Below are 26,384 nucleotides of genomic sequence, written 5' to 3'. Positions count from 1 at the left end.
GAGGCGGGGGGCGGGGAGCCCGAGGGGTGGAAGCCGGCAGCGGCGGCGGCGGCGGCCGAGCGGGGTCAGTTCTCTGTAGTGTTTGCTAATGTTGGAGTCGTCTGCAAAGTGTCCCCGGCGAGAAGGTAAATACCCTTGTGGGGGGCGTCCGGAAGGCCCCGACTTCCGCCCCGCTGGTGGGGGAGACAGAGGGCGCTGGGGAGCCCTGCGGGTCCGCGGCGCGCGGCGAACCCCGAGAAGAGCGGCCCCTTCGCGGCCTTCCCTCCCCCGCGCCTTCCCTCCCTCCTCGGGCTCTCTCCGGGCGGGAGGGGGAGGGGAGGAGGACGGCGGGGGCTGGGGAGCCGGGGAGGAGAAGAATGCATTGGGGGGGGGGCGTGTGTGGAGGGGGTGGGACGACACAGGTGTCCAGAGGGGAGGAGCCGGGAGGAAGGCGAGGATGCCGGCACAGACGGAGGGTGGAGGGGTGGAGGGCTGGCGGGGGGGGGGGGGCGGCACGGACCTGGGAGGTGGGGTCGTTGTGGCCGCGGTGGGAACGGCCGGAAGAGGGGACCGCGGGTGGAGCGACGGTGCCGGAGAGGGAGGGGGAGGGTCCCTGGGGAGGGGAGGGGGTCAGAGGAGGGGAGATGGCGGGAGGCCCATCCCTGAAGGGTCTGCGGGCCATGGGCCTGGGGGAGCAGGGGGAATGGCGGGGCGGGGGCGCGCCCGGGGCTGGTGGTGGTGGCTATTTCTGTATAATGGGCAAGTGATAAATACGTAACGCGCCGAAATGGGGAAGGTAGGTGGGGCAGAGGGGGCAAAATATATCCTATGACAGGCAAGTTCGGCCGTGGCTCTTACGAGCTACCACGGTGAGGGCTCGGCTTAAAGGGGTGGTTGGCAGTTAATGACCTTGCCGAGGTGAAGGCAGTTGGGCGAAGAGACAAAGATCAGTTACAGAATCCGCTGTGCTAGGGCAGAGCCTCCAGCCCCTCGCGGGGCGGGCCGGGGACTGTGTGGGGATTGTGTCGAGGCGGGTGTTCCGCGGAGGCAACTGAGGAGACGCTGAGCTGGGATTCTTCGGGGAGGGGGGCAGGGATAATGGCCTTGGGTTCTGGAAGTCCCTGGAAATATGTGCAGAATTTTGCACTTGCGGAGAATTTTCTTCGGAAAGGGTCTTTCCTTGACGTGACGTCCCGCCGCCCCTTGCCCAGAAGGTTTAGAACTACTTGGGTAGAGAAGGACCGTTCACTTAGGGAAATGTACTGAAGGATTTTAAATTGGGTGGTTCCTCCAGAAAGGATAGAGACGATCTTTTAAAGGTGTTTCACTGTTAGCTGAAAACCTTTATTTTTAATGTTTGATTTCACAATTTTGAAATTTGAACTTCTTCTGAGCATTACTTCTCTTCTGATGCATCCTTGTGATTTAAGGGAGCATGATGAACATTTGAAATCAAAATTGTGATGGGCAGGCGGGTTAATAGTAACCTTGTAGGAGAAAAGATTGCAGCATTGTTCCTGGTGGCTATTTCTTCTCCGTCCTTGTTTTCTTAACATGATTCACACATACTGTTGTGAATTGAGCTGTAGTAGGAAAAAAAAAATCTTTTTTAATAAAGCCATCAAAACCCAGACATTTTGCATCTCGATTGTTTTGTAAAATGGCAAGTTTTTCATTTTTCACTTTGCCTATGTTTTACTGCAAAACAGAGATAACACATACCACTTGAACTGTAGATTTGCTGCCGTTTGCAGCAGGCCTGTATTAGATTTGTGAAACACTTAAACGCCAAACTATGTGATGTCTGTTTTTTTTTTTTGTCCTGCTATGTTTTCAGCCCAGGGCACCATTGCCACGTTCCATTGCATGGCAGTGTAGTTGAAGTTTATTCCTAAGTGATCATTAGTTGGTAGGATATAGTGCAGATTTCCTCACACATCACTAAATTTTTCCTTAAAAACCTGTGTTTTGTATTTGTAAAAATGTTGCTGTATAATCCAAGTATGTACTGTTAACTTTAGATATACTGCCACGTAATTTCTTTTTTTTAAAGATTTAATTTTATTTATTTTTTGGCTGCGTTGGGTCTTTGTTGCTGCGTGTTGGCTTTCTGTAGTTGGCGGCGAGTGTGGGCTACTCTTCGTTGCGGTGCGTGGGCTTCTCATTGCGGTGGCTTCTCATTGCGGAGCACGGGCTCTAGGCACACGGGCTCTAGGCACACGGGCTTCAGTAGTTGTGGCACGCGGGCTCAATAGTTGTGGTTCGCGGGCTCTAGAGCACAGGCTCAGTAGTTGTGGCACACGGGCTTAGTTGCTCCGCGGCATGTGGGATCTTCCCAGACCAGGGATGGAACCCATGTCTCCTGGATTGTCAAGCAGATTCTTAATCCACTGCGCCACCAGGGAAGTCCCTGCCATGTAATTTTTAAGTTTCAGTTTTTTATTTGGAAGTAACTTCAAGTTTACAGTAGAGTACCAAGAATAAGAATAATACAAAGAATACTCATGTAACCTTAACTCAGAGTCACCAATTTATCATTTGCTTTCTCTCTGTCACACACACATAATATTTTTTTCCTGGATCATTCGAGGGTCAGTTATATACATCATCGTCTCTACTCCTACTTACTTAAGCATGGAAAACCATATAAATTAAACATTTTAGCTTACTTGGCTTGCCTGGAATGAAATTCTAGGAAGGAGTGGCTTGGTCTGATTTTCAACAAAGAATAAGAATATCAAAAATATCAAAGGTGTTCATCACCATTATTAGTATATAAATAATATAGGAATTGAGACTGAGTGGTTTTCCTGTGTTAGGATCAGGTTCTGGAAGATACAATTGGCTGGTGTGTTGGGGTTTTTTCCTTGTAGTTAACCTCCTCTTTACTTCTATTACTCTGTTTTCTTTTCTTTTGTATACTTTGAGCACTGGATATCTGATCATTTATGTATGCAGATCATAATAAAGAAAGGGGAAAAGTCTAGATACTGCAAAATTGGATTTTGTTAATATTAGACTGAATAGTGGGAGACAGGCTTAGTATAATCAAATCATGTATAGATATACTTGTGCTTCTTCTAGATACTCAAGAAAATATTAGATGAGTGTCTAGAATCCATAGTAATTATAATTTATATTTGTGTATGATTGATTTTGAAGAAATCCCTGAAGTTCTATATAGAATCCTTGCCATTATGTTGTTTTAGAGGTCAAGCCCTTTGTTAAGGAACATTTTTAAGGAGTCGAGCTTTTATTTATAGTTTAACATATAATGGAAAGAAGGGGACTTTGAACCAGACAAAACTGAGTTTTAATCCTAGCAGTGTGACTGGGGAAGTAACCCAACTTCTAGAAAAATGGGGATAACACCTGCATCCCAAGGTGATGAGGATTAAATGAGCTAATATAAAAATGACAAAATATGGCACCTGGTATATATAAAATTGGTGTCTGGTAAATGTTAGTTTCCTTTTTTTGTTAGCTGGTATTATGTGGGGTTTTTCACTGGAATGGTTCATGGAGTGAGACTTCTATATACTTAGAATATTTCATAGGCTCTTAGGAGATAGTAAAATTCATACTAAATAGTTTTGATTTTCTTACATAAAAATAATTTTGGGGGGTACCTACTTTTAAAAAGAAATTAAAATGAAAAGCTTTTTTAAAAACACTTTTTAAGGAGCCCATGAATTTTTTAGAGTAAGAGGCTTTGAGTTGGTATTTAGTTTTGTGGTAGTTTGGAGTGTAAGAATGGGGATAGTAAATGTTTTTGCTTTTCATATTGTCAGGTAAGACATTTAAGAGAGGATTGCCTGTCAGTCGTGGGTTGGATGCCAATATAAAAGTTATAGATATGTTAATTTAATAATGCCATTTTATAAAGCAGGATTTAATTGTTGAGGATTTTATAGATTTAATTTTGCACAGCTTTCAATTAATCAGATGAGCAAATTTTAATTCATAATAAAAGCAGTGAGTGATATCAGCAGTACATTTCAGATACCTGTAGGACCTTTAATTCTTCATGAGTGGCAAGTCTTCTCCAGTGAGTAGTGCCTTCTCTCCATAAACTGCCCTGCCTGTTTTCATTTAGTAGCTTGGAATCTGGAACTGCATGTTCTAATGTGCCTGACTGGATATCACTGTAGGGCATTTTTGGGACATGTGAATAGGTTTTTCTAAAAGTACACAGTTGTAATTGGAATAAATGGTAGCTGGAAACTTTTGACAGAAGAGGAAGAGGTGGATTTTATGAAACCGTGGGTAGTATAAAATGCTCTGCATTTTATTGATATGACTTGATATTTTATCAAATTCTTTTAAATATAGGACAGTAGACCTGGCATGTCTTTAAGTAAGACATGAAATGTTGAAGAGTTGTGCCACTGTGGGCATTCCAAATTGCCTGTGGTATAGTTATAATCTTTATATTGATATAGATCTAATACAACTTGTTTGTGGAAAATAATATGTTCAGAATTTTTATCCAGTTACCTTACAGAGTACTGTTACAGACATATTAGTTTCATGTTTTAACGTATACAGATTTTTATAATTGTGAAGGAAAGGCTTACGGAATATTTAAAATTGTATGGTCAGTTTTGAGTGAATACGTGCTTTCATTTGTGCTTTTTCATAAAACTGCTTTATGTATACCAGAAGATCAGAACTTTAAAAAATGTACCCCTATATCTTATTGTGCCTACTTCTCAGGATCAGCCACTAGTATTACCAGAATCTAATACTGAAGAAACACGTACAGGTCTATAGACAAGGATTTGTAATTTTTAGAGGCTTACATAAAATAAAAAACAAAATGAGATTTCTCAAATTTGGTAAATTCTTACTAAATAATGTTAAATTCTGGAAAATAAGGGACATTAGATCACTGAGATGCTTTTAGTGGTTTGTTCATGTTCTAATGTCCAAATGAATTGTTTTCAATTAAAAAAAAGAAAACTGGTTAGGTTTGTAGTTTTAGTTGTAGATAGTGTATTTTAATACCATTTGATTAATGCTACACTTTTTAATGATGTCATCTTTTGAATAGAGTGTAAATGTTTAAGTTTCATAATTTACTCCTTTCAAATTCTATTACTCTTTTGCTTGTGTTGAACAGGGAATTGACCTTTTTTGGTCTACCTAAATATATTAATTAATACCATAGAATTATAGAATTTGAGTTGAACAGAAGTATCTTATTTATTGTTACAAATTACCCCAGAAATTAAGAACTTAAAACAAATATTTATTATCTCAGTTTCTGTGGGTTAGAAATCTGGGTGCAGCTTATCTGGGTGCCTGTGGTTCAGGGTCTCTTAGGAGGTTGCAGGTAAGCTGTCTTTGGGGCTGTAGTCTCATCTGAAAGCTTGACTGGGGGAAGATCTGCTTCTGAGTCATTCATGTGACTCTTGGCAGGATTCAGTTCCTTGGGGGGCACTGGACAGAAAGCCCCAGTTTCTGTTGGGCTGTTGGTCCAAGGTGTCCCTCAGTTCTTTGTCACGTAGGTCTGACCACAGGGCAGCTCACAATATGACAGCCAGCTTCCCGCAGACCAAACAGGTGAGAGAACAAGAGCAGGTGACACCCAGGAGGGAAATGATGGTCTTTTTATAACCCAGTCTTGGAGGTGGTAGCTCATTATTTCTGCTGTATTTTATTTGTTGTTTGCCTACCAAAGGACTTACATTTACTTTTTAAAGATTAAAAAAAAAACAAAAAAAGGAAGAAAATAGAAGCAAGAGAAAGAACTCAAAGATACATAAAGCAATTTACCAAAGCTCAAAAGGTAATCTCCTGAAGGGGTTTCCCTGGTGGCACAGTGGTTAAGAATCTGCCTGCTAATGCGGGGGACACAGGTTCGAGTCCTGGTCTGGGAAGATCCCACCTGCCATGGAGCAACTTAAGCCCGCGCACGTCACAACTACTGAGCCTGCGCGCCACAACTACTGAAGCCCATGTGCCACAACTTCTGAAGCCCATGCACATCACAACTACTGAGCCTGCACTCTAGAGCCCATGAGCCACAACTACTGAAGCCCGTGTGCCACAACTTCTGAAGCCTGCGCCCGTGCTCCACAACAAGAGAAGCCACTGCAGTGAGAGCCCCGTGCACCATAACAGAGCAGCCCCCACTCTCAGCAACTAGAGAGAGCCCGTGTGCAGTAGCGAGGACCCAATGCAGCCAAAAATTAGATAAATGAATAAATAAATTTATATATAAAAAAGGTAATCTGAAGAGCTTGGACTAAAACTTAAATTCACTGGTGCTCAGGTCTTGTGCTATTTCTACAAATGCGATTCTCTTGGAAAATACAAAAACTGGTACAGATGGTGAGGTCACTATTGTAAGAAATAATTGAGCTTCCCTCATGGCGCGGTGGTTAAGAATCCTCCCAATTCAGGAGACACGGGTTTGAGCCCTGGTCCAGGAAGATCCCACATGCCGTGGAGCAACTAAGCCCACGTGCGGCAACTACTGAGCCTGCACTCTCTACGGCCCGCGAGCCAAACTACTGAGTCCGCGTGCCAAAGTACTGAAGACCGAGCTCCTAGAGCCCATGTTCCGCAACAAGAGAAGCCACCAAAATGAGAAGCCCACATGCCACAACGAAGAGTAGCCCCTGCTCGCCGCAACTAGAGAAAGCCCACGTGCAGCAACGAAGACCCAATGCAGCCAAAAATAAATAAATAAATATTTTTTAAAACAAAGAAATAATTGAAAATTTTGAAAGTCATTTTGAATTGACTCTAGTTTGTCATTTTGAAAAAATTGTAGCCATATATATATATATATATATATACACACACACACACGTATATTCATATGGTATCTGTGTGTATATATGTATTTCCAGAACCTTTGCTTCTGAGGGAAAGTTCAGTATTAAAAATTTTATAGCATAAAAATTTCTACACAAGTGATTGGATTTAGCTCTTTTGGTATATGTCAAAATTGTGTTGTTGCTTTTTAGATAATTTTTTGGGGGGGGACTGTACATAATTTTTAATGTAACTTTTCCCATTACAAAATCCCATTATTTATTGATTTATTTGGGTTTTCCTGCCCTTTTTTTTTTTTTTTTTGCGGTACGTGGGCCTCTCACTGTTGTGGCCTCTCCCATTGCGGAGCACAGGCTCCAGATGCGCAGGCTCAGTGGCCATGGCTCACAAGCCTGGGCGCTCCGCGGCATGTGGCATCCTCCTGGACCAGGGCACGAACCCACGTCCCCTGCATCGGCAGGCGGACTCTCAACCAGTGCGCCACCAGGGAAGGCCCCTGCCCTTCTTTGATATCTATTTTTAAATTAAGTGTAGAAGACATTTGCTATATGAAAAGAAATACAACCATGGCGAGGAGGTTAGACCCATAAGGAAACAAATCCAAATGTAACAATGGGATGTGTCAGGATGATAATTTTCTTTTCGAAAATTTTATGTAAAAATTTGATATGCATGCTATTTTTATAATGATGATAATAAAATCAGAAACAGGAAAAAAAATGCAACTAGGTAATCTCACTATGTGCTCTTTTCCATACTACCTAAGAGAATATGTGTGTGTTACATCTTCTTTAGGCTTAATTTATCTTATAGAGGAGGGGAAGAAAGCTGTTTAAAACGTTACTGGAGCAAGGGAAGTATATATTAAATATTAATCTGAAACTTTTACATTGTTTTAACAGCTTCACTTTTGCTGAAATTGTCGTAGAACACTAGAACCAGAAGGGACGTTGTGCAGCCTAGATCTGCACTGTCCAGTATGGTGGTCACTAGCCACAGGGTGGCTATTCAACTTTAAATAACATTAAAGAAAATTTAAAATTTACTTTCTCAGTTGTTCTAGCCAGATTTCAAGCGCTCAGTAGCCACATGTGTCTAGTGGCTACCGGTTTGGACAGCAAAGATATAGAACATGTTTGTCATCGTAGAAAGTTCTACGCTGATTTCGATCTACTCTATTTTTTGTATTTGATTTTGGTCACGGGCATGTGTTTAAAGTGCTAATCATTGCGATTACCAACTAAGTTGAACTTATTTCTTCATTTTCATTTTCTAGTTTTTGGAGCCGTGAGGGATACAGCAGTTTGGTCAATATTGTTTTAACATGCTTCAAATAAATCAGGTGAGTTTGTGTTAAGGCATGTCACACTTATATGGTGCTTGGGCCATAAATCGTGGAGCATTTTAACTCAGCTTTTCTATAACCATAACCTGCCCACTGCTTTATAGAGCAGTTACATGCTATATATTCATCATAGGAAGACTGCAGGGCAGGTTGTGTAAGGATTATAGCGATAGTCCTGAAAGTTAAGTTTTAAGTGTGCAGAGCAGAAGGTTTTTCTGTTCTTTTTGATGTCACATCTCCAGGACTTGTTGATGTGTTCAGAATGCTTACAGTTATGATCTAACTTCAGTAGGTGGCAGTTCTGCCGACCGAAAGCATTTCTAGTGACACATCTTGCGAAGTGGTTGTATCAGTGTGTTAAAAAAAGAGTCCTTTTCTAGGGCACTGGAAAAGGCTGGAAGAAAGTGGTCTGCTAAATAAACTATAGCATACAATGCCTTAGACTCACTGTAGAAATATTTTTCTTAGGTCTTGACATTTCTCCAAGAACTTTATACATTTAATCTTATCCTTTCTGCACAAAAAGGGCATTGTATCATAACTATAATATTAGAAAGCACTTTGATTTATTTCACATTTGCAAATCAAGAGAGAAGAAAGTAATTTGATTGCAAGAAGTAGTTAATTCTTTTGTGATTTGAGGAAGTAATACATGACCCCTCCCAGCCCCCGCCCCATCCAGCTCACTTGGCCTAAGAAATCTCCAGTTCCTGTGTATCACACACCATCTCTAAGCAAATGACTTCTCAGTTTATACCTGGTCTAGACTTCTTTTCTGAGCTCCAGACTTAGGTAGCAGTTACCAACTTGCTCTCTAAACTTGGATGTCTTTATGCATCTCAGACTTAACGTGTGCCCAGGAAACAATCTAAATGCTTCAGTCACACTAGACTCTTTCAGGTCTGAGGTTGAGCCAGGTCGCTCCAGCTTGACCTCTTTTCACCCACCCTGTGCTTGGTTCACTTGACTCCCAGGCCCAGGATTTGCCTCATACCACCCTGCCTTTCTATTTAATGACATCCTGACATTCAAAGTTGTATTAAAATGTGTAATATTATTTAACGTCTGCCTTCCTTGTTAGATGTTGTGCTCCGTGAAGGGAGTGACTTTGCTTGTGTACTCCTATATCCCCAGGGCCTAGAATAGTTCTTGTTGTATATGATTTTCATGTATTTGCTGAACGAGTGGATGAATGGTGCCAGGGTTGTCACTAAAGCAAGGAGATCTCCATCCTTGTCAGCAGTAACCACATAATTGTGTTGTCCGTTTTGGTATTATATGATGCTGCTTTACACAAATGCCATTAATGTAAAATCTCTCCCTTATGCACAGTCTTTGATTTTCTCCTTGAACTAGACAATTTTCTTGTGCCACAAGTATTGCTTTCATCAGTGACGTTACTAACATGGGCTAAAAGGAATCATACTGTGCTTAGTGCTTCCTGTGCCTTCATGGTTGCTGTCAAGTCCCATTAGATGCATTGATGGAGCTTTATGAGATGTGACATACAAACTGTGCTGTAGGTGTGAAGTTCCCCCCAAGTGACTGTACAGATACCTGCCATTAATTATATGGGTACAGTTATTCTACTATAGACAGATGGAAATGATCATTTTATGTCAGGCCACATCACTGAAAATTATAGTTGATAGATTAGTCCTAATGAGGATTTACAAACCATCTGTGCTACTGGTTGTGTTGAACCAGGCATTGCAAACAACTCCTAGGCAGTGTTCTGCGTGGCCACAGCAGCTCCCTGGGCTTTGGCTAGAAAGTGTCCACAGTGCCTGGAGATATGCATGCTTTGCTTGTAACAGATACGTGTTCCTTGGCTTGCTTGCTTTAGGACCCTCTCTTGACTAAGTTTTCAAAACTTTTCAAGTCTGAGGGGAAAAGCTAACCTAATTTGGAATAGTAGAACTTACAGAGAAGACTTTGTTTTCATCCAGACTTAAAAGTCACATTGAATTCTTAAACATATGAGTGATTTTTCTGTTTTATTATGTTCACAGTGACTGCTTTCCCATTAGAGGTTTCTCAAGGTAAATGTGAAAAGGCATGAAAAGGCAATTGAAGCTGACACTCATCTTGAAGCAGTTGAGATTTTTACTGCATAATTTTCAATACTGTCTTTAGGATTAATAAATAAATTTGGGGAGGTCTTTTGTTAAAATGCCTGAATAGTACTAGCAAATTATTCCATATATGTTCCTAGAACTAATTAAAAACTAGGCTATTGAATACTAAGTTACTTGGTATCCTTTGTGATATTAATTCTGCCTGACATTATTATTAGGGAACATAGGAATGTTCCATGTTCGGCTACCATAATGACACATCTGCCTTTAAATTGTGCTCCTCAGGTTTACTTTTGCCTTTTAAGAGTGTGTGCTTTTATCCATGTACAATTCATGTAGAAAAATTAGGTGGTATAGATAAGTAAAAAGGAAAAAAAACCACAAGTAATTCCACTATTCTTTTACAGAAACAATCACTGCTAACATTTTGGGGTGTATACTTCTAGATTTTTTTTCTATGCAGGTATGTTTTTATGTGAATATATGTTATTTTTAAAAAGTGGGATTAGGTAATACATAATATCTGAAGTGACTTAATCCATAATTTGGAAGTACTAAGAGTTATTTGATCAAATCCTTATTGTTGGATAGATTTTGTGTTCTAGTTAGTGCCACAGTTAGTATTTTTTTTTTACATATACCTGTGTTTCTTTGTCCATTATTTTCTTGCAATTAATTATTAGAAATGGAAATACTAGTCAAAGGAGTATGCAGATTTTAAAGATATTTGATGCATAAATACCAAAAATACAAAATTACATCTATTAGAAGTTTATCAGGGGCTTCCCTGGTGGCGCAGTGGTTGAGAGTCCGCCTGCCGATGCAGGGGACATGGGTTCATGCCCCGGTCCGGGAAGATCCCACATGCCGCGGAGCGGCTGGGCCCGTGAGCCATGGCTGCTGAGCCTGTGTGTCCGGAGCCTGTGCTCCGCAACGGGAGAGGCCACAACAGTGAGAGGCCCGTGTACCGCAAAAAAAAAAAAAAAAAAAAAAAAAAAAAGTTATCAGAATGGCTGTTTCCTTATTTCCGTGACAAATTTTCAATCTCCATTAATGTGTCTGACAAAAAGTGGTATTTTAATTTGCATTTCTATGATTTGCTTATATTTGTTCTTTTGTGTTTTGTCTTTTGTGAATTGTGTCCACTGTCATCTTTACCTTTTATTTGTAAAAGTTCTTTGGATTATATCCCCTTGAGAGTTTATAATCATTAGTTTGTAGTTTTTTCATTCATTATTCAACAAGTAACTAATGGTAGCCTGTTTCCAGGATACCACTAAGTAAGAGTTTGGTGTATTTTGACCTTTCTCCCTGATGATTAATTACAAGCCCCTAGGGAAAGGAAGCTCATTTGAACATTGAGCTGTAGCAAATATAAATTGAGAAGGCCCATGTGCTGTGAAATACTATTTAAAAATTAGTGACCGAAATAGGGAAAATGTTTTGGGATTAGTTGGTGAGGCACACTTGACCGGGCAGTGTGTCCTAAGGTGTTGGGAAGTCTATGTTAGGCAGCTGTAGCCTTGGGAGAGCCCAGCAGCCAGGGATTAACAGAGGTTTAAGTAGTGGTTCCTTTTAAAGAGGTTTGGTAATCAGCCGTTAGGAACACAGAAGCTAAGGGGGAGCTTTTTTTTAAAATATAAATGTATTTATTTTATTTAATTTTGGCTGTGTTGGGTCTTCATTGCTGTGCGTGGGCTTTCTCTAGTTGCCGCGAGCGGGGGCTACCCTTTGTTGCGTTGCATGGGCTTCTTATTGCTGTGGCTTCTCTTGCTGCAGAGCACAGGCTCTAGGTGCGCAGGCTTCAGTAGTTGTGGCTCGCGGGCTCTAGAGCGCAGGCTCAGTAGTTGTGGCGCACAGGCTTAGCTGCTCCGTGGCATGTGGTATCTTCCCGGTCCAGGGCTCGAACCCGTGTCCCCTGCATTGGCTGGCAGATTTTAATCACTGTGCCACCAGGGAAGCCCTAAGGGGAAGCTTTAAGGCCTGAATCAAGTGGAGTAGGAGAACAGGGAGGACAGAACAATTTCAGTGCCAGAAGAGCGGAGAATCCTATAGGGCAAGAGGGAGCCAGGTGTTATACAGAAAGAATAAAGTTGTATCAAGGTGTACTGTAAAGTGTAAAGCCAGGGTTTGGTCATTAAGAAACAAAAACCTTAGAGTTTAAGGGATAATGATACTATCCTACAGGTTTGTTGTGAGGAGTAATTGAGATAACAAAGGCCAAATGCTTAGTGTTGGTTCTAGTACTCTTGCTACTGCTGTTGATAGTACTATGACTGGTATTATTGCTATTGTTGCTCTGGAGATTGATGAGAAAGGAGGGCAGACATTTAAGTTGGTCATTAGAGTAGTTGTTGGGGGGAGTGAAGCACTTTGGACGTGTCTCAAGCCCAGGTCAGCTTCAAGTGCTCTCCTTCTCTTTCCTGCCATATGCACTGGAAACTCTATCCTTTTCGCTTTTAAAAGCTGCTGATACTTACTCTTAGTTTTTCTCCAAGTCTGGCTTTGGAGTAGGATCTATTTACAATCTGCCTATCTCTCTTGAAGTCATAGGATTTAGTGTACAGTTACTGGATTAAAAAAGTAGTAAACACAAGGAGGTTAAAACGTTTAAGAAGGATGTTGGCTTTCTGCCATGTTGGCGTAACAAGATTTATCCTCTTTGTAGCCAGCTTCCAAGATGGCCCCCAGTGATCTCTGCCTCCTGGTATTTACACCATTGTGTAATCCTCTCGCACATGTTTGTGTGGCCAATAGAATATGGTAGAAGTGATGGATCGTTTCCAAGGATAGGTTATGAAAGACATTGTGCCTTCTCCATCCTCCTCTCTCTCCCTCAGTGTCACCCTGCATTGCTGACTCTGAGAGTAGTTAGCTGCCGTGTTGTGAATAGCCCACTGGAGAGGCCCACATGGTGAGAAATTGAGGCCTCCTAACAAGGAACCAAGACCTTTAGCTAACTGTGTGACTGAGCCTTCTTGAAAGCAGATCCTCCAGCCCTTGTCAAGCTTCCAGCCCTACCTAGACTGCTCTCCATCAACATCTTGACTGCAACCCCTTGAGAGATTCTGAGTCAGAACCACCCAGCCAAGCTGCTCCTTGATTGCTGAACCTTAGAAACTATGTGAAAAAAATAAATGCTTATTTTTTAAGCCATTAAGTTGGGGGTAATGTGTTATGCAGCAGTAATATTCTCTTTCTCCTTAAATAACTTGAGAACATATTAAATATGTGATCAGTGGTTTTTAGACATTGGATGACAGATGGCAGCAGGCTGTGATGCCTGAGAGAATAGAAACAAATGAGGTAAAGCCCTTCTATTGCACCAGTTTACAGTAGAGCCTGGAAGTTGTTTACAGGCTGTGGTGCGAGGAGGAATCAAAACAGAGCCCAATTTTGTTGGGATTAGGAAACAGAGATAAGAGTTTAGGAAAGCCAAGGTGGTGGTTAGAATTGTAGGTCAGAGTACTGGAGAGAAGGGAGCTTTGGGGGAGAGTGGCGAATATATGTTAAGGAGTACACTCAAGCACATGGCATTCTGGAGAGCTGCAGAGGGTTCTTCTTGAGTCTTTGGCTCAGTTCTGATCTGTAGATGCATGGCAGGACCTACTCAAAGTCAGGGAAAGAACTACTGGAAAGCAGTAAGAAAACAGTTTCTGGAGCTCACACAAAACTGGGAATAGTTTGTGTCTCCATTATCTAGAGTGTAAATACCTTGTAATACATAGGGCATTGGAAAGAGTCTTCAGAAGGCTCCAAGTTATCCCAAGTAATTTAACTGTGCACCAGAACAAAGTCCAACACTGTATAGAGGAATACAACACAATTCAGAACCCAACAATGTAAAATTCCTAGTGTTTGTCATCCAATTCAAAATTAAAATGCTTGCCTCACCTTGAATAAGGGATAGAGCATCTAGACAGAAGATCAGTAAGGAAATAGAGGACTTGAACAACACTTTAAGCTAATTAGACCTAACAGATACATACAAAGCATTCAGCAACAGCAACATACAAATTCCTATTAAGTAGACATAAAGCATTCTCCAGGAATAGGCCATATGTTAGGCCACAAAACAAGTCTCAATATGTTTTGAAAGATTGAACTCATACAAAGTATCTTCTCTGTTCACAGTGGAATGAAGCTAGAAATCAGTGACAGAAAGAGTACCAAAAACCTCAACAATATGTGGAACTTAAACAGTACACTGTTAAATAACCAAGAGGTCAAAGAAGAAATCATAGGGGAAGTTAGAAAATAATTAAAGACAAATGAAAATGAAAACACAATATACGATAATGTATGGGATGCAGTGAAAGCAGTGCTCAGAGGGAAATTTATAGCATTAAACACCTACATTTAAAAAGAATGATCTCAAACAAATAACCTAACTTTTCACCTTAAAAGAACTAGAAAAAGAGCAAAATTAAACCCAAAGCTAGCCGAAGAAAGAAAATGATAAAGATTAAAGTGGAGATAAACAAAATAGAGAATGGGAAACAGTATAGGGAATCAGCAAAACTAAAAGTTGGTTCTTTGAAAAGATAACTAAATTGACAGATCTTTAGCTAGACTGACAAAAAGAGCAAAGATGAATATAACTAAAATCAGAAACGAAGGTAGTTACATTACCATGACCTTAAAGAAATTAAAAAGATTATGAGAGAGTACTGTGAACAACAATTTGGATAACCTACATGAAATGGACAAATTTCTAGAAACACAGATTACCAAAACTGACTTAAGAGAAATAGAAAATATCAACAGCCCTATAAGAAGTAAACAGATTGAATCAGAAAAAAAAAAAATCCCGGGACTTGCCTGGTGGCACAGTGGTTAAGAATCTCCTGCCAATGCAGGGGACACGGATTCGAGCCCTGGTCTGGGAAGATCCCACATGCCACAGAGCAACTAAGCCCATATGCCACAACTACTGAGCCTGGGCTGTAGAGTCCACGAGCCACAACTACTGAACCCACAAGCCACAACTATTGAAGCGCGTGCACCTAGAGCCTGTGCTCTACAACAAGAGAAGCCACTGCAATGATACACCCGCACATGCCTCAACGAAGAGGAGCCCCCGCTCGCCGCAACTTAGAGAAAGCCCGCGTGCAGCAACGAAGACCTGTTGCAGCCATAAACAAACAAATTTATTTTAAAAAAATCCCTACCAAACAAGGAAAAGTCCAGGACCAGATGGCTTCACTGATGAATTCTACCAAACATTTAAAGAAGAATTAGCACCAGTCCTTCTCAAACTCTTCCAAAACATAGGAGAGGAGGCAATACTTCCTAATTCATTGTATGAGGCCAGTACTACTCTGATACCAAAGCCAAACAAAGACACCAGGGGAAAAAAAAAACAAACTACAGATCAATATTCCTTATGAATATGATGCAAAACCCCTCAACAAAATACTAACAAACTGAATCCAACAATATATATAAAGGATTATACACCATGACCAAATGGGATTTATTCCAGGAATGCAAGAGTGGTGCAACATAGGAAAATCAACCAGTGTAATACACTGCATTAATAGAACAATGGAAAGAAACCCTCACATGATCACCTTTCTGTATCAGTTGATACAGAAAGCATTTGACAAAATCCAACACCTGTTCATAATAGAAACACTCAAAAACTAGGAATAGAAGGACACTTCTTCAGCATGATAAAGGGCATTTATGAAAAACTCACAGCTAACATCCAGTTCGATGGTGAAAGACTAAAAACTTTCTGCTTATGTTCAGGGACAAGGCAAGGATGCCTATCCTCACCACTGCTATTCAACATTGTACTGGAAGTTATAGCCAGAGCAGTTAGACAAGAAAAAGGAATAAAAGACATCCAAATTGGAAGGAATAGGTAAAACTATTTTTATTTGTAGATGACATGTTACCATGTATTGATATATAGAAAATCCCAAAGAATCTACAAAAAACCAAATAGAGCTAACAAATGAATTCAGAAAAGTTGTAAGTACAAGATCACACAAAATACAATTGTGTTTCTGTATACCAGTGGTATAGAATCCAAAAAGGAAATTAAGAAAACAGTTCCATTCATACTAGCATCTAAAAGCATACAGGAATTGAAAGACCTGTACTCTGAAAACTGTGCAACACTGTTGAAAGATATTGAAGAAGACCTAAATAAATGGAAAGATATTTTGTGTTTATGGATTTGAAGACTTAACATTAAGATGGCAATACTATGCAAAACAGTGTACATATTCAATATGATGTCTATCAAAATTCCAGTGACCTTTTTTGCAGAACTTGAAAAGCTGATCTTCAACTTATGGAATTTCAGTGGGCCTAAATAGCCAAAACAGTCTTGAAAGAGAACACAGTTGGAGGGTCCATACCTCCCCCATTTCAAATCATATTGTAAAACTACAGTAATCAAAACAGTGTGGTTCTGGCGTAAGGAAAGAGGTATAGACCAATGGAATAGAATTGAGAGGCTAGAAATAAACTAATACGTATATAGCCAACTGATTTTTGACAAGATTGCCAAGACCACTCAATGCAGGAAAGAATAATATCTTCAACAGATAGTTCTGGGACAACTGGATATCCACATGCAAAAGAATAAACCTGGATCCCTACCTCACACCACATACAAAAATGAACTCAAGATGGATCAAAGACCTAAATATAAGAACTATAACTCTTATAACTCAACAATAAAAAGGCAAGTCAGGGACTTTTCTGGTGGTCCTGTGGTTAAGAATCTGCCTTCCAATGCAGGGGATGCGTATTCGATCCCTGGTCGGGGAACTAAGATCCCAGATGCTGTGGGGCAACTAAGCCCCTGTGCACCACAACTTTTGAGCCCGCGTGCTGCAACTGCAGAGCCCATGTGCTCTGGAGCCTGTGTGCCACAACTAGAGAGCCCGTGTGCTCTGGAGCCCACATGCCACAACCAGAGAGAAGCCCACACACCACAACTAGGGAGAAGCCTGCATGCTGCAATGAAGAGCCCACGTGCTGCAACAGAAGATCCTGCGTGCCGCAACTAAGATCCGATGCAGCCAAAAATAAATGAATAAATATTAAAAAAAAAAAAAAAGACAACCCAACTAAAAATGGGTAAAGGACTTGAATAGACAGTTCTCCAAAGAAGATGTACATATGGCCAACGTGCACATGAACAAATACTCAACCTCATTAGTAATTAGGGAAATGCAAATGAAAACCACAGTTAGTACCCCTTCAGGCTCACTAGGATGGTTAGATTCAAAGAGACCAACAATAACAAGTGTTGGTGATGATGTGGAGAAATCAGAACACCTGTACAGTGCTGGTGGGAACATGAAGTGTTTCAGCTTCTGTGGAAAACAGTTTGGCAGCTCTTTAAAAAGTTAAACATACAATTACCATGCAATTCCACTCTAGGTGTATACCCAAAAGAATTGAAAACAGGTACTCAAATATAGGTACACACATGTTCATAGTAACACTATTTCCAATGGCCAGTTGGTAGAAGCAGCCCAAATGGATAGGTGACAGGGTAAACGAATTGTGATACAAACACACCATAGAATATTATTTAGCTGTAAGAAGAGATGATGTACTGATACATAGTACAATGTGGTGAAGCTCAAAAACATTTTGCAAAGTGAAAGAAGCAGACACCAGGGTCACCTATTGTCTGATTCCATTTATATGAAGTATCTAGAATAAGTAAATCTGTAGAGACAGAGCACAGGTTGGTTGTCATCAGGTCCTGGGGGTAAGGAGAAAAGGGGAGTAACTGCCTGGTGGGTACCGAGTTTATTTTGGTGTGATAAAAATGTTTTGGAACTCGGTAGAGGTGGTTGCACAACATTGTGACTGTACTAAATGCTACTGATGTCTTCACTTGGAAATGGTTAATTTGATGTTATGTCAATTTCCTTTCAATTAGAAAATTAAAATGCTTGCAAAGAAGCATGAAAATTTGACCCATAACTAGGGTAAAAAAAGATCAGTCAATAGAAAGAGACCCAGAAATGACAATGATGATTGACTTAGCAGACAAAGCTGTCAAAAGAGTTGCTACTAGTATGCTGTCAGTGTTCAGGAAGGGAGAAGAAAATAGGAAAATGAAGAGAATAGAAATAAAAGATACAAAAATATGCTTAAATGGAAATTCTAGAGATGAAGAATGTAGTACCTGAAAGAAAAAGATACTTGATGGAATTAATAGCAGCTAAGACACTGTAGAAGAAAAGATAAGTGAGCTTGAATACGTAGGAATAACAACTATCCAAAATGAAGCACAGAGTGATAAAACTGAAAATAAAATGAACAGCATCTGTGAGCTGTTGGATAATATATAGTCTAAGATAAATGAATTAGATTCTCAGGAGAAGGGAGGAGGAACAGGAAAATATTAGAACAAATAATGACTGAATATTTTCTGTGTTTAGTGAACTAAAAAAAACCCCCCAAAACAAAAAACTATAAACTCCATAGATCTGTAAAGCTCAATGAATCTGATTTGAAAGAAACATTTAAAAACCCACACTAAGGCACATCACAATCAAATGACTGAAAATCAGTGATAGTGAAAGGAAATCTTAAAAGCAGTCAGAGGAAAAAAAGACATGAACAGAGAAATAGAGACAAGAATGACAGAGTTTTTGTTGGACACTGCAGGCCAGAAAAGAGTGGAGTGACATTTTTAAAAGACTATAAAATACTTGTCAACTTTGGATTCTGTTCCCACTGAAAATGCTTTCCGAAAAGAAGTGACTTGTCATACAATGGAACTTATTTACGAAACAGAACTAGACTCACAGACATAGAAAACAAATTTATGGTTAGCAAAGGGGAAAGGCAGGGGAGGGATATATTAGGAGTTTGAGAATAACAGATACACACTACTATATATAAAATAAACAACAAAGACCCACTGTATAGCACAGGGAACTATATTCTATATCTTGTAATAACCTATAATGGAAAAGAATCTGAAAAAATATAGATATATAACTAAATCACTTTGCTGTGCACCTGAAACTAACACAACATTGTAAATCAACTATACTTCAATAAAATAAAAATTTCAGAGGAAACAAAAAAGTGACTTTTTTTGTTTTGTTTTTAAATTTTTAATTGTGGTAAAATATATTTAACATAAAATTTACCATTTTAACCATCTTTTTAAAAACTAATTTGTTTTTTTTGGCTGCATTGGGTCTTCGTTGCTTCATGCAGGCTTTCTCTCTATTTGCGGTGAGCGGGGGCTACTCTTCATTGTGGTGTGCGGGCTTCTCGTTGCTGTGGCTTCTCTTGTTGCAGAGCATGGGCTTTAGGCACACAGGCTTCAGTAGTTGTGGCACGTGGGCTCTAGAGCACAGGCTCAGTAGTTGTGGTGCATGGGCTTAGTTGCTCTGTGGCACGTGAGATCTTCCCAGACCAGGGCTGGAAAGTGTGCCCTCTGCGTTGGCAGGTGGATTCCCAAGCACTGCGCCACCAGAGAAGTCCCCCCATTTTAACCATTTTTAAGTGTATGGTGGCACTAAGTAGCTGAACAGTGTTGTATAACCGTCACCATCACAAACACCCATCTGCAGAACTTATTGATATTCCCAAACTGAAGCTCTGTACCCATTAAAACACTAACTCCCTGTTCTCCAATCCACCAGCCCCTGTCAACCACCATTCTACTTTCTGTCTTGATGAGTTTTACTGCTCTCGATATCTCGTATAAGTGGAATTGTACAAGTCCTTTTGTGACTGGCTTATTTTACTTAGCATAATGTCTTCAAAGTTCATTCATGTTATAGCACGTGTCACAATTTCCTTTTTAAGGCTGAATAATATTCCATTTTATATATATACCACATTTTATTTATTCACTCATCCATTGGTAGACATCTGGGGTGCTTCCACCTTTTGGCTGTTGTGAATAATGCTGCATTGAACATGGGAGTACATATATCTGTTCAAGTCCCTGCTTTCTGTTATTCTGGGTCTATTTTTCCTGGAGTGAAATTGCTGGATCCTATGGGAATTCTGTGTTTAATTACTGTTTTCCATAGTGGCTACACAATTTCACATTCCCACTAATAATGAACAAGGGTTCCAAGTTCCCCACATCCTCACCAATACTTATTTTTTTCCTCCCTCCCTTCCTTCCTTTCTTTTTTTGGTAATGGCCATCTTACTAGGTGTGAAGTGGTATCTTATGGTTTTCATTTGCATTGCTTTGATACTAGTGATTTTAATACCTTTTCATATGCTTGTCGGCTGTTTGTATATCATTATTGGAGAAATGTCTATGCAAATTCCTTACTCAGCACTCCCCCACTACAAGAAAAATTATAAAGAATGTCCTTCAGGGGCTTCCCTGGTGGCACAGTGGTTGAGAGTCTGCCTGCTGATGCAGGGGACACGGGTTCGTGCCCCGGTCCGGGAAGATCCCACATGCCGCGGAGCGGCTGGGCCCGTGAGCCATGGCCGCTGAGCATGTGCGTCTGGAGCCTGTGCTCCGCAACGGGAGAGGCCACAACAGTGAGAGGCCCGCGTACAGCAAAAAACAAAAACAAAAACAAAACAAAACAAAAAAAAGAATGTCCTTCAGGCAGCAGGAAAATAAAAAAGATGAAAAAAGCAGAAATGGTAATTACTTGGGTAAATGTCTAAGTTTTTTTTTATTGGTTTAATCTTTCTAAAAGGTAATTTATTGTTTAAAGCAAAAATATTAAGGTACTGTGTGGCTTTTACATAAAATTACAATGCATAATAACAGTAGCTTGAAGGTTGAGGGAGAAAGGGAAGGATGTTATTAAAGATTCTAATGCCCTTGATTAGGCGGTATAATATAAAGGTAGACTATGATAATTTAAAGGTGTATATAATAAACTCTAAAGCAGCCAGCAAAAGAGCAAAACAAAAAGTTATAACTAATAAGCCAAAAACAGTAGATAGAATTGCATATACAAAATAATTCAGCAGAAACCACGAAAAGATGAAGGGAACAAAGACCAGATGGGAAAAATATAAAATAAATAGCAGGATGATAGGCTCAAACCTAATGATATGTATAATCACATAAAATGTAGATAGTCTAGTGTTGCTTCAGCAGCACATATATTAAAATTGGAATGATACAGAGAAGATGTACAAATATGACACATAAATTTGTGTAGCATTTGATATTTTTAAAAAAGTAAATAGTCTAAACATCCCAATTTAAAGGCTGAAATTGGATTAAAAAGCAAGACCCAACCATATATTTGCCTGTAAGGAATAGTAACCATAAACACAAATAGGTTAAAAATAAAATAATGAAAAAGACATAACATGCTAACTTAGTTGAAAGAAACTTGGAGTTTCTTTAATAAAACTTGGTTTTATTAATATCAAAATAGATTTGAGAGCAAGGAATATTTATTACCTGGTAAAAATAAGATCATTTCATAACAATAAAGGGATCAGTTAATTAAGAGGACATACCAATGCTAAATATTTATGTACCTAAGCTCAAAACAAATGAAGCAAAAACTAATAGAAATTCAAGGAAACATTCACAATTATAGTCAGAGATTTCAGTAACCCCTCTCAATAACTGATATAACAAATGGACAGAAAAATTACAAAGATATAGTTAAGTTGAGTAACACTGTCAACGTGACCTGGCTGCATTTACAGACCACTTTACTCAAGAAGAGCAGAATACACATTTGTTCAGAAGTTCACACAGAACATTTACCAAGATAGACTATATTCTGGGTCATAAAACAAGTCTCAATAAATTCAAAAGGATTCAACTCATACAAAGAATCTTCTCAGATCACAGTGCAGTTAAATTAGAAATCATTAATAGAAAGATCCTTGGAAAATCCCCAATATTTGGAAATTAAATAGCATACTTATAAGTAATTCATGGTTAAAAGAAGAAATCAAAAGGGAAATTATAAAGTATTTTAAATTGAGTAAGAACAGAAGCACAACATATTAGAAGATGCTGTGAAAACAGTACTCAGTGGGAAATCTGTAGCTCTAAATATCTATACTAGAAAGGAAGAAAGGTCTCAAATAAATGACTTTAATTTCCACCTTAATAACGTAGAAAAGAACAGATCCCAAAGGAAGCAGAAGAAAATAAGAGATAATCTGAATAACGCTATATGTAGTAAAGATACTGAAATTTGTACTTAAAAAATGTTCTCACAAAGAAAACTCCAGGTTCAGATAGTTTCACTGGTGAATTGTACTAAATACTATAGGAAGAGAGAATATCGATTCTACACAAACTTTTCAAAAATATTTGAAGCGGAGGGAATGTTTTCCAAAGACTTTGATGTCAGCATTACTGGGATACCAGAAGGAGACAAAGACATTCCAAGGAAACTACAGAACAATACTACTCACAAACATAGATGTACAAAATCTAAATAGAATTTTAGCAAATCAAATTCAACAAAATTTTAAAAGGATATTATGTCATGACCATGTGCGGTTTATCCCAGGAATGTAAGGTTGGTTTAACATTCAAAAAAATCAAATAATATATGTAATTCCCCACATTAATAAAGTAAACAGTAAAAAGCACACAGTCATTTCAATAGATGCAGAAAAATCATTTTGACTAATCCAGTAACCATCCCTGATTTTTAAAAAAGCCTTCAGTAAACCAGGAATAGAAATGAACTTCCTCAGTATGAAAACTGGGCATCCATGACAAGCTTTGTTGGCTGATAATGTACTTACTGGTGGAAAGATTGAACACTTTTTTTCTAAAATTAGAAACAAGTTAGAGATGTCTACTTTCATTAGTCCTATTCAGCATTGTCCTGGAGGTTGTAGCTAGTGCAGTAGGGCAAGAAAAGGAAATACATGGTATTCACGTTGCAAAGAAAGGAATAAAACTGTCCTAATTCACAGATTACCTGATTTTCTATGGAGAAAATTTGATGGACTTCTACTAGACCTAATGAATAAGTATAGTAAGATTGAAGGATACAAGATCAATATGCAAAAATTGGTTGTACTTCTATACATTCGGGAACAATCTGAAAAAAAACCCATTTACAACAGTATCAAAAATATGAAATATATATATGGATAAATACAACAAAGTAAGTTAAAAGAATATGTTCAGTAATATAAAATACTGCTGAAATGAAAGGATACCTAAGTAAATTGAGAGATCCATTTGATCCTCATTATTCATGTATTCTGTATTTGTGAATTGGTCTATTGATAAAATTTATATGTAACCCCAAAATAATACTTGGAACGCTTTTGTGATTATTTGCTGACACCTGCAGAGTGGTGAAAAATTTCAGTTGCCCTTTATGCGCAATCTGAACTGAGGCTGAACAAGGTGACAAGGTGACACTCTGCTTTCTTGTTTCAGTTCTCCTGCAATAAGCAAGCGTCCTTTTTTCGGTTTATTTAGTGCCACATTTTTCACATTTTTGTGCTTTTTGTTGGTGATTTGGCTGTTTAAAATGGCCCCCATCCTGTTCCACTGATCTATCTTTCTGTTTTTGTGCCAGTACCATACTGTCTTGATTACTGTTGCTTTGTAATATAGTCTAAAGTCAGGGAGCCTTATTCCTCCAGCTCCTTTTTTCGTTCTCAAGATTGCTTTGGCTATTCGGGGTCTTTTGTGTTTCCATACAAATTGCGAAATTTTTTGTTCTAGTTCTGTGAAAAATGCCAGTGGTAGTTTGATAGGGATTGCATTGAATCTGTAGATTGCTTTGGGTAGTAGAGTCATTTTCACAATGTTGATTCTTCCCATCCAAGAACATGGTATATCTCTCCATCTATTTGTATCATCTTTAATTTCTTTCATCAGTGTCTTATAATTTTCTGCATACAGGTCTTTCGTATCCTTAGGTAGGTTTATTCCTAGATATTTTATTCTTTTTGTTGCAATGGTAAATGGGAGTGTTTTCTTGATTTCACTTTCAGATTTTTCATCATTAGTATATAGGAATGCCAGAGATTTCTGTGCATTAATTTTGTATCCTGCTACTTTACCAAATTCATTGATTAGCTCTAGTAGTTTTCTGGTAGCATCTTTAGGATTCTCTATGTATAGTATCATGTCATCTGCAAACAGTGACAGCTTTACTTCTTCTTTTCCGATTTGGATTCCTTTTATTTCCTTTTCTTCTCTGATTGCTGTGGCTAAAACTTCCAAAACTATGTTGAATAAGAGTGGTGAGAGTGGGCAACCTTGTCTTGTTCCTGATCTTAGTGGAAATGCTTTCAGTTTTTCACCATTGAGAATGATGTTTGCTGTGGGCTTGTCATATATGGCTTTTATTATGTATAGGAAAGTTCCCTCTATGCCTACTTTCTGGAGGGTTTTTATCATAAATGGGTGTTGAATTTTGTCGAAAGCTTTCTCTGCATCTATTGAGATGATCATATGGTTTTTCTCCTTCAATTTGTTAATATGGTTTATCACATTGATAGATTTGCGTATATTGAAGAATCCTTGCATTCCTGGAATAAACCCCACTTGATCATGGTGTATGATCCTTTTAATGTGCTGTTGGATTCTGTTTGCTAGTATTTTGTTGAGGATTTTTGCATCTATGCTGATAGAAAGCCCAGAGATAAATCCACGCACATATGGACACCTTATCTTTGATAAAGGAGGCAGGAATGTACAGTGGAGAAAGGACAGCCTCTTCAATAAATGGTGCTGGGAAAACTGGACAGGTACATGTAAAAGTATGAGATTAGATCACTCCCTAACACCATACACAAAAGTAAGCTCAAAATGGATTAAAGACCTAAATATAAGGCCAGAAACTATCAAACTCTTAGAAGAAAACATAGGAAGAACACTCTATGACATAAATCACAGCAAGATCCTTTCTGACCCACCTCCTAGAGTAATGGAAATAAAAACAAAAATAAACAAATGGGACCTAATGAAACTTCAAAGCTTTTGCACAGCAAAGGAAACCATAACCAAGACCAAAAGACAACCCTCAGAATGGGAGAAAACATTTGCAAATGAAGCAACTGACAAAGGATTAATCTCCAAAATTTACAAGCAGCTTATGCAGCTCAATAACAAAAAAACAAACAACCCCATCCAAAAATGGGCAGAAGACCTAAATAGACATTTCTCCAAAGAAGATATACAGAATGCCAACAAACACATGAAAGAATGCTCAACATCATTAATCATTAGAGAAATGCAAATCAAAACTACAATGAGATATCATCTCACACCAGTCAGAATGGCCATCATCAAAAAATCTAGAAACAATAAATGCTGGAGAGGGTGTGGAGAAAAGGGGACACTCTTGCACTGCTGGTGGGAATGTGAATTGGTTCAGCCACTGTGGAGAACAGTATGGAGGTTCCTTAAAAAACTACAAATAGAATTACCATATGACCCAGCAATCCCACTACTTGGCATATACCCTGAGAAAACCAAAATTCAAAAAGAGTCATGTACCAAAATGTTCATTGCAGCTCTATTTACAATAGCCAGGACATGGAAACAACCTAAGCGCCCATCATCGGATGAATGGATAAAGAAGATGTGGCACATATACACAATGGAATATTACTCAGCCTTAAAAAGAAATGAAATTGAGCTATTTGTAATGAGATGGATAGACCTAGAGTCTGTCATACAGAGTGAAGTAAGTCAGAAAGAAAAAGACAAATACCGTATGCTAACACATATATATGGAATTTAAGGGAAAAAAATGTCATGAAGAACCTAGGGGTAAGACAGGAATAAAGACGCAGACCTACTGGAGAACGGACTTGAGGATATGGGGAGGGGGAAGGGTGAGTTTTGACAGGGGGAGAGAGAGTCATGGACATATACACACTAACAAACGTAGTAAGGTAGATAGCTGGGGGGAAGCAGCCGCAAGGCACAGGGATATTAGCTCGGTGCTTTGTGACAGCCTGGAAGGGTGGGATGGGGAGAGTGGGAGGGAGGGAGACGCAAGAGGGAAGACATATGGGAACATATGTATATGTATAGCTGATTCACTTTGTTATAAAGCAGAAACTAACACACCATTGTAAAGCAATTATACCCCAATAAAGATGTTTAAAAAAAAAATAAAATAAAATAAAATGGCCCCCAGGCATAGTGCTAAGTGCTTTGTAGTGTCCCTAAGCACAGGAAGGCTGTAATATGCCTTAGGGGTAAGATGTATGTGTTTAGATAAACTTCATTAGGGCTGGAGTTACTGTTGTGA

The 26,384-nt window shown here is 39.2% G+C and overlaps 1 protein-coding gene and 1 pseudogene across 9 annotated transcripts in view; both read left to right on the top strand.

Annotated features, from left to right (window-relative positions):
- The window catches only part of STAU2 (staufen double-stranded RNA binding protein 2), a 313,184-nt gene that overhangs the window by 639 nt on the left and 286,161 nt on the right, over positions 1-26,384 (top strand). For 2 of the 9 annotated variants that reach the window (XM_032609768.1, XM_032609767.1), the window contains exon 2: positions 8,042-8,107. In XM_032609768.1, the coding sequence (XP_032465659.1) occupies positions 8,090-8,107 (18 nt within the window). In that variant the 5' untranslated portion in view covers positions 8,042-8,089. Of the gene's footprint in view, positions 1-2; positions 126-5,119; positions 5,545-8,041; positions 8,108-10,595; positions 10,652-26,384 lie in introns of those variants that run through there. The other 7 variants (XM_032609770.1, XM_032609764.1, XM_032609766.1 and 4 more) reach the window with 7 other exon arrangements.
- On the top strand, positions 21,257-21,349 carry LOC116742817 (annotated as a pseudogene).

The sequence above is a fragment of the Phocoena sinus genome, chromosome 17, assembly GCF_008692025.1.
Source record: "Phocoena sinus isolate mPhoSin1 chromosome 17, mPhoSin1.pri, whole genome shotgun sequence".
In the NCBI taxonomy this organism is placed as follows: Eukaryota; Metazoa; Chordata; class Mammalia; order Artiodactyla; family Phocoenidae; genus Phocoena; species Phocoena sinus.
Note: the sequence above shows the minus strand (reverse complement) of the source record. Positions and strands in the feature narration are given on the sequence as shown.